This window comes from Drosophila virilis, chromosome 2 (genome assembly GCF_030788295.1).
Source record: "Drosophila virilis strain 15010-1051.87 chromosome 2, Dvir_AGI_RSII-ME, whole genome shotgun sequence".
In the NCBI taxonomy this organism is placed as follows: domain Eukaryota; kingdom Metazoa; phylum Arthropoda; class Insecta; order Diptera; family Drosophilidae; genus Drosophila; species Drosophila virilis.
In genome coordinates, this window is record NC_091544.1 from 10,064,652 (window position 1) to 10,075,225 (window position 10,574).

Genomic DNA, 10,574 nt, shown 5'->3' on the forward strand with positions numbered 1-10,574 from the left:
TGCCTTAAACTTGACCATGACTTGGATGAATGACGCGTTTGTTGCTGTTAACACTAATCCGACGCAGCAAATTTGCAGCAATTGGGAAACAAATTTCAAATTTAGCTACTTTGGATTGGCCAAGTGTGTGCCGGATAATTGGATTAGCTGGCAATTAGTCTAAGACTGGCTAGACTCAAGTGTTTTCTAAGGGCCCTCGCATATAAAGGCAGCCCAACTATCCGGCCCAGGGCAGTCGCGTCCAGTTCGGCGCCAAGAGAAATTTTAAAATTATTTTTATCTGCTATGGACAGTTGTGCGGAGAAGCTATCCTAGCCAGCTTAAGTACAAACGAAGCTCGACCACCGAAAATATCTCAACTCCTTAGTCATAGACGGAGTGTATACTCAACACGGCTTAGTCATGATAAGTCTGAACCATCCAACTTATGGGCATCTGCGCAATGGCGGAAATCTTAGCCTGGCGGAGAGCGTTCCCGCCGAAATCATGCACATGGTGGACCCGTATTGGTACCAGTGGCCGCCAATGGAGCCCATGTGGTTCGGCATTATAGGTTTTGTCATTGCCGTGCTGGGGTAATATACAAATTTCTTTAGCATTAGTTGAACATTTTAATTGATTTCAATCGTCCAAACCAAAGAGTGATGTCACTGACGGGCAACTTTATTGTGATGTACGTGTTTACGTCGTCCAAGTCGCTGCGAACACCATCCAACATGTTTGTGGTTAATTTGGCCTTCTCCGATTTCATGATGATGTTCACCATGTTTCCACCCGTCGTCCTAAATGGTTTCTATGGCACCTGGATCATGGGTCCGTTTTTGTGCGAGCTTTACGGCCTCTTCGGTTCCCTCTTTGGCTGTGTATCCATCTGGTCCATGACACTGATTGCCTACGATCGTTACTGCGTCATTGTCAAGGGCATGGCACGTAAGCCTCTGACGGTAACGTCGGCTGTGCTTCGTCTTCTGGTTGTTTGGACAATCTGTGGCACATGGGCTCTTATTCCGCTGTTCGGCTGGAATCGATATGTGCCCGAGGGCAATATGACGGCCTGCGGTACAGATTACTTTGCCAAAGATTGGTGGAATCGCTCCTATATTATTGTCTACTCCATGTGGGTCTATCTCACTCCGCTGCTGACAATCATATTCTCATACTATCATATACTAAAAGTAAGAGGCTATAACTTAATTCTATACATTGCCATTGGAAAGCTACTTATTAATCCCGATTCCCAGGCAGTGGCCGCCCACGAGAAGGCAATGCGTGAGCAGGCCAAGAAGATGAATGTGGCCTCTCTGCGCAACACCGAGGCAGAGAAGAGCAAGGCCATCGAAATCAAACTGGCCAAGGTAGCACTGACCACAATTTCGCTTTGGTTCTTCGCTTGGACGCCCTACACAATCATCAACTATGCGGGCATCTTTGAATCAATGCATCTATCGCCACTTGCCACAATTTGTGGCTCGGTTTTCGCCAAAGCAAATGCCGTTTGCAATCCAATTGTTTATGGCCTAAGGTAAGGTATTCAACTGACACCATAATAAACACATCAAATTTGTATGTTATCTCGCTTGTTAGTCACCCCAAATACAAGCAGGTGCTCAAGGAGAAGATGCCTTGCCTCGCTTGCGGCAAAGACGAGCTTCCCTCAGACTCTAGGACCCAAGCCACCACAGAGATTAGCGAATCTCAAGCTTAGACAAAGTAACGACGACTGCAGCAGACGACGAGCCTAACAGATAATATGACGACATGTGATTTTTAGACACAGGAACTGACAGCTTTACAATGCTTTAACTACAGCCTGTATGGATTTGTTCCAATTGGTATATGTACCAAGCCTACCTTTGCATACAAACACAAAAATCTAAAAAAAAAAGTTGGCATTTAAAAATGTAAAAAAAAAAATGAAAACACAATTTAAGAAATTAAACGGCAATTGATACAAAATCAAACAAAATAAACATTTTCTGGAATTGCCAAATGATTTAGACTAAATGTATCAAATGCTTTTCTAAGCACTTTGCCCCAAAGAGTTTTACGCCTTTTATTAAAAAATTAACACTTCAAACATTCGCATCGTTGTCATTGTCTGTGCCGGTAGCGCTTGGATAGATCAGAGGATGTGTTTTAGGCATAGTAGTTGCCCATGTCCAGGTCGATTAGGGTGCCATTATTGCGGCGCTCGCGCAGCTCCTGCGTGAAGAGCGCGCGTCCTTGCAACAATATAAAGTCTATAAGCCGTTTATTAGAGCTAAGACGCAGTGCATCGGGATCGGAGCGTTTGCGTAGGTAGTTAAAGCAACAGGTACTGTGAAACGATAAAAATGCATCAGACGGCGATTGAAGCCTGCAATTGCGGGCACTTACCGAAAGTTTTTTGTTCCGCAGGCGTTGGCACACTCCTTGCCACAGGAATCGCATTGGATGGCATTGGAGCAAGCAAAATACATAAAGCAAATGCCTGCAAGAGTAAGTCATTATAAAATCAATATAGACCAGGGCAAATACTCACTTAGCAATATGATCTGGAAATGCATTTCGTCGCAACTCGTCTGAATCTTGAAATGAAAGTGTAGCTCACCAAGTTATGAAACTCATAGGAAGTCTTGTGATGGCCTCACTCGAGTCATACAGCAGCAGCAACTAAAAGGGCGGAGCTCTCGGTGAATCTGTTTTTATACAGCTCCACAGATCCAAAACGTACACACACACACACACACACACACTTATAACCACAACGGTTGAGCGTAGCAGTTAAATTCAAAGAGGTCATTCAAGCATGTTGCAGGACAGTAACCAAAGAGATACATCCAAGTGTCTGGACATGTGATGCATAATAAATTTTGCTTACACAGACACCCCCAAACGCACAATTGCAACTTGCGCAACAAGTTTATGTAGCATACTTTTGAAGGTGGCTATGTGAGTGTGGGCGTGTGCATCGGTGTGTGCGCTTACCGCAATCAAAACATTTTGTAAGAGATAATAAAAGTTTTGAATGGACCTGCCGAGGGACAGCTTATGCATGTAAATGACATTAGAAATCAATGGCTACATGAAAATCTCGTATAAATAGTTAAGGTAGAACCTATATCGATTTATTTTGCACGTTGCACAAATGCAAATTTTTAAAATATTTTATATAATTATAAACGTTTTTTATTAAAATATGAGCTTGCATTTAAATTTCCCTCTTCAAATTTTTGTTCTTACGATATACGATATACCTATACGATATACTTATATTCATTTGCCTAGGTGGCAACGCCAAAGCGTAGAAGCAACAGCTGTGCTACAACAGCTGCGACAGCGTCGAACCCAATTTTAGCAGAAAATTTCAATTTCTTAGATAAAATAAGAAACTAGGTAACCATGTGGGAGCCTCCTCGACTGAGTGCATCGCTGCGAGCCAAAACGGAACTTGAATCCAGAACGCCCCGCTTCAACGGACTGAGACATGTCAGAGCGAAAATATTAGCATCCACGCCGACAAATTGCAAAGAGTAAGCCGCTGCTATTTCACAACTGATAAAATTCCAATTACACGAACACACAATGTAATAATATGATTTTTTTTAAAGAAACGCGGAACAGACGATAGCAAAATTGTTGGCTCAATTGCCGGCGGATAAACAGCCGGCGGCAAAGGTTCAGCTGCAGAAGCTGCGCAATCTGGTCCAGGAATGCATGGGTTATGAGGAGCAGCCAAAAGTGGTGGAACATGCGACACTGTATCTATTCTGGTCGCTGCTTGATCAGCGCGTGCTGCTGGTGGCCACGACTAACCGACTGCATGCAATGTTTGGATACACTTTTGACCGGAAACAAACGCAAATACACAACTGTGTGCTGGCCGTGGCCGATGCACTGCAGGAGGATGAGTTGCTTGCCTTAAAGCGCTGGCGGCAATCACAGCACAAGACGTCGGAAGATCGTCCACTTTGGGGCGAACATGTGCACGTGAGCTGCACGCAGGCGGAGTGGCTGGATGTTAGCTTGCTGACGAACCTGTCGCCCGATGCACTGCTCAAAAATAAAGTCGTCAATAAATTCACCATGAAATACAAGACCGGCGGTGCAGCAGTACCTGCTGCAAAGCAGGTCACGGATGGCTTTAAGTTAAGCCCGGAGCTAGAGACACTGCTGAACATAGCCCAGAAAATTGAAGATGAGCTATTGTTAAATCGCGTGGGCGATATGCTTAGCTCCAAGCGCAGCAGTGAGGAGTTGCAGAACGAGCTAATGGAACTGCTGGGCTTTGAGCACTTCGAACTAGTTGGACAACTGCTACAGGAGCGCTCCAAGATTGCACAGCAGTTGGAGCACTATGCAACGAGATCTCGCCGCATCAAACAGGTGAAGCAAAAGCGGCAGCAGCCTACTGCCAGCTCAGAAAAGCGTCCCACGGTAGCTAGCGCAGTTGTCGTGCAATCGGCACAGGAAAAGCAGCTGGGTAAGCAGCAGCGTCGCGAGGAAAAGAAACTCCAGCGCATTATGCGCAGCATCAAGGACGATGACGAGGGTGCCGAGGAAGCGGGCGGCGCCGTTGCCATATCCGCGCAGCAGCTGCGAATGCAGCATCAGCGCAAACTGCTGGAGGCAGCACAACGAGAACCGCTGCTGCTCAGCACAAAAGCGGTTAAAGCCGAGCACTCAAACTACACCACGCCCATACGCTATCCATACGTCTTTGATAGCCAACTGGAGGCCAAACAGCATGCCGGCTTCATAGGCGGCAGCCGCATCACGTTACCCGAAAATGCGCAACGCATAGACAATAAGCAGTGGGAGGAGGTGAAAATCCCAGCCAGCGAGCCGCCGCCTCTTACAGTGGGCAATCAGCGTATTAAAATCGCCGAACTGGATGACGTTGGTCAATTGGCATTTGCCAACTGCCAGGAGTTAAATCGCATACAATCGGTAGTGTATCCTGTCGCCTATCACAGCAACGAGAATATGCTGGTGTGTGCGCCCACTGGCGCAGGAAAAACCAACGTCGCCATGTTGGCCATTGTGCACACCATTCGCTGTCATTTGGAGGAGGGCGTCATCAATCGAGATCAGTTTAAAATTGTTTACATTGCGCCTATGAAGGCGCTGGCCGCCGAAATGGTCGCGAACTTTTCAAAGCGCCTGAAATCGCTGCAGATTATCGTGCGGGAATTGACCGGCGACATGCAGTTGACCAAGGCGGAAATGGCCGCCACCCAAATTTTGGTTACCACGCCAGAGAAATGGGATGTTGTCACCAGAAAGGGTAAGCAAGTTAATAAGAAAAGAAACCAACAGGATAATCTTAGATTTATAAACCCATTGCAGGAAGTGGTGATGTGGCCCTAATCAGTCTTGTCCAACTTCTCATTATTGACGAGGTGCATCTGCTGCATGGTGAGCGTGGTCCCGTGGTGGAGGCATTGGTCGCGCGCACACTACGCTTGGTAGAGTCATCGCAGTCCATGATACGCATCGTTGGTTTGTCCGCGACACTGCCCAACTACATAGATGTTGCCCACTTTCTGCGCGTGAATCCCATGAAGGGTCTGTTCTACTTTGATTCGCGTTTCCGGCCCGTGCCCCTGGACACTAACTTTGTTGGCATCAAATCGGTAAAGCCACTCCAACAAATCGCTGACATGGATCAGTGTTGTTACCAGAAATGCGTGGAGATGGTTCAACAGGGGCATCAGGTCATGGTTTTTGTGCATGCACGTAATGCCACCGTTCGCACGGCAAATGTGCTGCGCGAGCTGGCTCAGCAGAACAACACCAGCGCGCTGTTTTTACCAAAGGACAACAATGCACATGGCCTGGCCTGCCGCTCCATACAGAAGAGCAGAAATAAACAGCTTGTGGAACTGTTTTCCTGTGGCCTGGCCATGCATCATGCTGGTATGCTCCGTGCCGATCGCCAAATGGTGGAGAAATACTTTATAGAGGGTCACATCTCAGTGCTGGTCTGCACTGCCACGCTCGCCTGGGGTGTCAATCTGCCTGCCCATGCGGTCATTATACGCGGCACGGATATTTACGATGCGAAACATGGCAGCTTTGTGGATCTGGGCATACTGGATGTTTTACAGATCTTTGGACGCGCTGGCCGGCCACAGTTCGATAAAAGCGGTGTGGGCACTATTATCACCACTTACGACAAGCTCAATCATTATCTCTCTCTGTTGACCAATCAATTCCCTATCGAGTCCAACTTTGTGCAGTGCTTGGCTGATAATCTGAACGCTGAAATTGGACTGGGCACCATTTCTAATGTGGAGGAGGCCATCGAGTGGCTAAGCTATACGTGAGTAGCTCTTAGTAATATGCTAGTATTATCCAATTAATATATATGTTTATAAATCTCCCATAGATACCTCTTTGTGCGCATGCGTATTAATCCACATGTTTATGGCATTGAATACTCTGAGCTGCAAAAGGATCCAACGCTAGAGGCGCGCCGACGAGCACTAATTATGTCTGCATCGATGAGCTTGGATAAGGCGAAGATGATGCGCTTTAATCAGCGCACCATGGACATGAATATAACCGACTTGGGTCGCACTGCCTCGCATTTCTACATAAAATACGATACGGTGGAAACGTTCAATGAACTGATGAAGCCGTACATGAACGAATCCGAGCTGCTAGCCATGATGTCACAGGCGCAGGAGTTTCAACAGCTCAAAGTGCGTGACGACGAGCTCGAAGAGCTAGATGAGCTGCGCGAGTACTATTGCAAACTGAAAGCATTTGGAGGTAGCGAGAATGTTTGCGGCAAGGTATAGATACATCGGTCTTTGTGCCAGTACCACAATGATTTACCTTATTCACTCTCCTTCCAGGTGAACATTTTAATACAAACATATCTGTCCAATGGTTATGTCAAGTCCTTCTCCTTGAGCTCCGACATGTCGTATATAACCCAAAATGTTGGCAGAATCGCGCGTGCCCTGTTTTCCATTGTGTTGAGGCAAAACAATGCTACTTTAACGGGTCGCATGCTGCAGCTTTGCAAGATGTTTGAGCGCAGACAATGGGACTTTGATAGCCATTTAAGACAATTTCCGGCAATCAATGCGGAGACCATTGACAAACTCGAGCGTCGTGGTCTCAGCGTTTATCGACTCAGAGACATGGAGCAGCGTGAACTGAAAGAATGGCTGCGTAGCGATCGTTATGCAGAACTAGTCATACGATCGGCCCGAGAACTGCCGCTGCTGGAGGTGGAGGCCACTTTGCAGCCAATCACACGCACTGTGTTGCGTATCTCTATAACGATCTGGCCGGATTTCACCTGGAACGATCGGGTACATGGAAAGACGAGTCAGGCATTTTGGCTGTGGATTGAGGACCCGGAGTCCAACTACATTTACCATTCGGAGCTGTTTCAACTGAATCGCAAATGCGTTTTTAACGGTCAGTCACAGCAGCTCGTGATGACCATTCCATTGAAGGAGCCACTGCCACCACAGTACTACATACGCGTTACCAGCGACAGCTGGCTGGGCAGTACTACCTGCGTCCCGCTATCCTTTCAGCATCTGGTGCTGCCGGAACATCATCCGCCGCTGACCGAGTTACTGCCGTTGCGTCCGCTGCCAGTTAGCAGCCTGCACAATGCTCTTTACGAATCGCTGTACAAATTCACCCACTTCAATCCCATACAGACACAAATCTTTCACTGTCTGTACCACACGGACAACAATGTGCTGTTGGGCGCACCCACTGGCAGTGGCAAGACAATTGTTGCGGAAATTGCCATTTTCCGTGCGCTAAATCTGCAGCCCAAATGCAAGGTGGTGTACATAGCACCGCTTAAGGCGCTCGTCAAGGAACGCATCGCGGATTGGCAGCAACGCTTCGAGCGCTCATCACTGGGGCTTAAAGTCGTTGAACTGACAGGCGATGTCACGCCGGACATTCAAGCTATTCGCGAATCGCAGCTAATTGTGACCACACCGGAGAAATGGGATGGCATCAGTCGCTCTTGGCAGACACGCGAATATGTGCAACATGTGGCATTGATTGTGATCGACGAAATCCATCTTTTGGGTGAAGATCGTGGTCCGGTTATCGAAGTCATTGTTTCCCGCACCAACTTTATCAGGTCACATACGGGCCGCTCCATACGCATAGTGGGATTGTCCACGGCACTCGCCAACGCTCAGGATTTGGCCAATTGGTTAGGCATTAAACGCATGGGTCTCTACAATTTCAAGCCCTCAGTGCGACCGGTGCCGCTGCAAGTACACATTAATGGATTTCCAGGCAAGCACTATTGCCCGCGAATGGCCACAATGAACCGGCCTACGTTCCAGGCCATACGCACATACTCTCCATGTGAACCCACGATTGTGTTTGTCTCCTCGCGCCGACAGACGCGACTCACGGCGCTGGATCTGATCACCTTTGTGGCTGGCGATGAAAACCCCAAACAATTCCTACACATTGCCGAACACGAAATGGAGCTGATTCTTCAGAACATACGCGACCAGAACTTAAAGTTTTGTCTAGCGTTTGGCATTGGACTTCACCATGCTGGCTTACAGGAACCAGATCGCAAGTGTGTGGAAGAGCTATTTTTAAATCGTAAAATACAGGTTCTAGTGGCCACCGCCACCTTGGCCTGGGGTGTCAATCTGCCTGCCCATCTGGTGGTGATCAAGGGTACCGAATACTTTGACGGCAAGGTAAAGAAGTACGTGGATATGCCCATTACGGATGTGCTTCAAATGATGGGTCGTGCTGGAAGACCACAGTTCGACAACGAGGGAGTTGCCGTCGTTCTAGTGCATGATGAAAAGAAGAACTTTTACAAGAAGTTTCTCTACGATCCCTTCCCTGTTGAGTCCAGTTTGCTGGGTGTGCTGCCGGAGCATATTAATGCTGAAATTGTAGCGGGCACAGTGCAGACCAAGCAGGCGGCCCTGGACTATCTGACTTGGACATACTTTTTCCGCCGATTGCTTCGCAATCCATCCTACTACCAACTGCAAGGCGTGGAGCCCGAAAATGTTAACGCCTTCATGTCCAGCCTGGTGGAGCGAGTTGTCTACGAACTGGCAGGCGCTGCATGCGTAGTGGAGCGTGATGGGCAACTGGTGCCCACGTTTTTGGGTCGCATCAGCTCCTACTATTATTTGTCGTATCGAACAATGAAGCATTTCTTGGATGACTTACAGCCGGGCATGAACACCAATGAGGTTCTGCTGGCCATCGCCGATTCCTATGAGTTTGATCAGCAGCCTGTGCGTCACAACGAGGATAAATATAACGAACAGATGGCCGAGACGAGTCGCTTCCGGCCGCCATCGGCCAGTTGGGATTCGCCCTACACAAAGACATTCCTGCTGCTACAAGCGCACTTTTCGCGCCAGACGCTGCCCAATTCGGACTATCTGACGGACACCAAGTCGGCACTAGACAATGCCACGCGTGTCATGCAAGCCATGGTGGACTACACTGCGGAGCGTGGTTGGCTATCAACCAGTCTTGTTGTACAACAATTGATGCAGTGCGTCATTCAAGCACGTTGGTTCGATGCATGCGAATTCCTCACGCTGCCCGCCGTTAACGAGGCCAATGTGGATGTGTTCCTTAACATACAGCACGAAAATCACGATTACCTAACACTTCCCGTCCTAAAGGAACTATGCAGAAAGGACTACGAAGTGCTGGCAGCGCCGCTGCGCGATGCCTTCGAAGAGCATGAGATCGAGCAGATGTACAGGGTAAAGTTTTAAAATTCTACACCAGTTGCAAGACATGTCCAAACTAATAACGTTTATTATTTTAACAGGTTATTCAAGACTTGCCGGAAATCTCGTTGCAAATCTCTGTGGAGGGTCGATATCTGGATGAGGAGTACGCCAAGCGTCCGTTGTCAATTACCCATGGTTCAATCAACTGGACACCGCTACATGCGAACGAGGACTATGTGCTGTGCGTGGATCTGCAGCGTTTGAATGTTGCCGGGCAGCGTAGAACTGTCGGCCAAGGTTACGCGATACACTGTCCCAAGTGTCCAAAACCAAAAAATGAGGCTTGGTTCCTAACACTCGGCTCGCAATCCAATGACGAACTGTTGGCCATGAAACGTTTGACCCTGCGCGGCATTCGCTCCTCCAATCGAATTTCCTTCCAGGCAACGCCACGCCGCGGCCGATTGATACTCACGTTATATTTAATGTCGGATTGCCTGATTGGCTTCGATCAGCAGTACGATCTGCATTTTGAAGTTATTGATGCAAAGGTCTAAAACGCATAAATCTTCACTAAATACATACCACAGCCACTCGTTAACTGGAGGCTCATAAAGTCATATTTATGGACTAAGTAGTTATATCAGCATATATTCAATTGTAGTTAAACTTACATATTTAATATGTGATTCCCGAGTATATGTCTAACATTTTATATATTGTTACTTGGAGCTCCCCCGTTATTGGGGGCTGTTGTGTAAAGTATCCATGCCAACTATCTTATTAAAAAAAAAAACAAAATGAATACATTGTACAACCCAAATAATGTTCTGAAATTTGTGTCCCGTTTTGGGAAATTACTTGCTCTAAAAT

At 47.5% G+C, this 10,574-nt stretch overlaps 3 protein-coding genes across 3 annotated transcripts; 2 read left to right on the plus strand and 1 right to left on the minus strand.

Moving 5' to 3' along the window:
* The first annotated feature begins 209 nt into the window (after positions 1-209).
* On the plus strand, positions 210-1,977 carry Rh6 (Rhodopsin 6). Its single transcript, XM_002054255.4, has 4 exons — positions 210-575; positions 641-1,175; positions 1,242-1,522; positions 1,585-1,977. The coding sequence occupies exons 1-4, from the start codon at positions 403-405 to the stop codon at positions 1,703-1,705; spliced, it is 1,110 nt and encodes a 369-aa protein (XP_002054291.1). The 5' UTR covers positions 210-402; the 3' UTR covers positions 1,706-1,977.
* Positions 1,978-2,019: 42 nt separating this feature from the next.
* On the minus strand, positions 2,020-2,658 carry Trissin (trissin). The gene is made up of 3 exons (XM_002054254.4): positions 2,522-2,658; positions 2,377-2,470; positions 2,020-2,317 (listed from the first exon to the last, which is right to left on the minus strand). The coding sequence occupies exons 1-3, from the start codon at positions 2,544-2,546 to the stop codon at positions 2,137-2,139; spliced, it is 300 nt and encodes a 99-aa protein (XP_002054290.1). The 5' UTR covers positions 2,547-2,658; the 3' UTR covers positions 2,020-2,136.
* Positions 2,659-3,290: 632 nt separating this feature from the next.
* Positions 3,291-10,558, plus strand: obe (activating signal cointegrator 1 complex subunit obelus). The gene is made up of 6 exons (XM_002054253.4): positions 3,291-3,512; positions 3,591-5,266; positions 5,329-6,304; positions 6,371-6,779; positions 6,843-9,731; positions 9,800-10,558. Exons 1-6 carry the CDS (start codon positions 3,382-3,384, stop codon positions 10,256-10,258), a joined length of 6,540 nt encoding a protein of 2,179 aa, XP_002054289.1. The 5' UTR covers positions 3,291-3,381; the 3' UTR covers positions 10,259-10,558.
* The last annotated feature ends 16 nt before the right edge of the window (positions 10,559-10,574 follow it).

Coding starts and splice junctions, on each gene's coding strand:
- Rh6 (XM_002054255.4), top strand. CDS start 403: ATGATAAGTCTGAACCATCCAACTTATGGGCATCTGCGCAATGGCGGA. Junction 1,176..1,241: donor CATACTATCATATACTAAAA/GTAAGAGGCTAT, acceptor CCCGATTCCCAG/GCAGTGGCCGCCCACGAGAA. Junction 1,523..1,584: donor CCAATTGTTTATGGCCTAAG/GTAAGGTATTCA, acceptor CTCGCTTGTTAG/TCACCCCAAATACAAGCAGG.
- Trissin (XM_002054254.4), bottom strand. CDS start 2,546: ATGCATTTCCAGATCATATTGCTAA. Junction 2,471..2,521: donor TTTCCAGATCATATTGCTAA/GTGAGTATTTGC, acceptor TTACTCTTGCAG/GCATTTGCTTTATGTATTTT. Junction 2,318..2,376: donor TGCGGAACAAAAAACTTTCG/GTAAGTGCCCGC, acceptor ATCGTTTCACAG/TACCTGTTGCTTTAACTACC.
- obe (XM_002054253.4), top strand. CDS start 3,382: ATGTGGGAGCCTCCTCGACTGAGTGCATCGCTGCGAGCCAAAACGGAA. Junction 6,780..6,842: donor GCGAGAATGTTTGCGGCAAG/GTATAGATACAT, acceptor CTCTCCTTCCAG/GTGAACATTTTAATACAAAC. Junction 9,732..9,799: donor AGATCGAGCAGATGTACAGG/GTAAAGTTTTAA, acceptor TTATTTTAACAG/GTTATTCAAGACTTGCCGGA.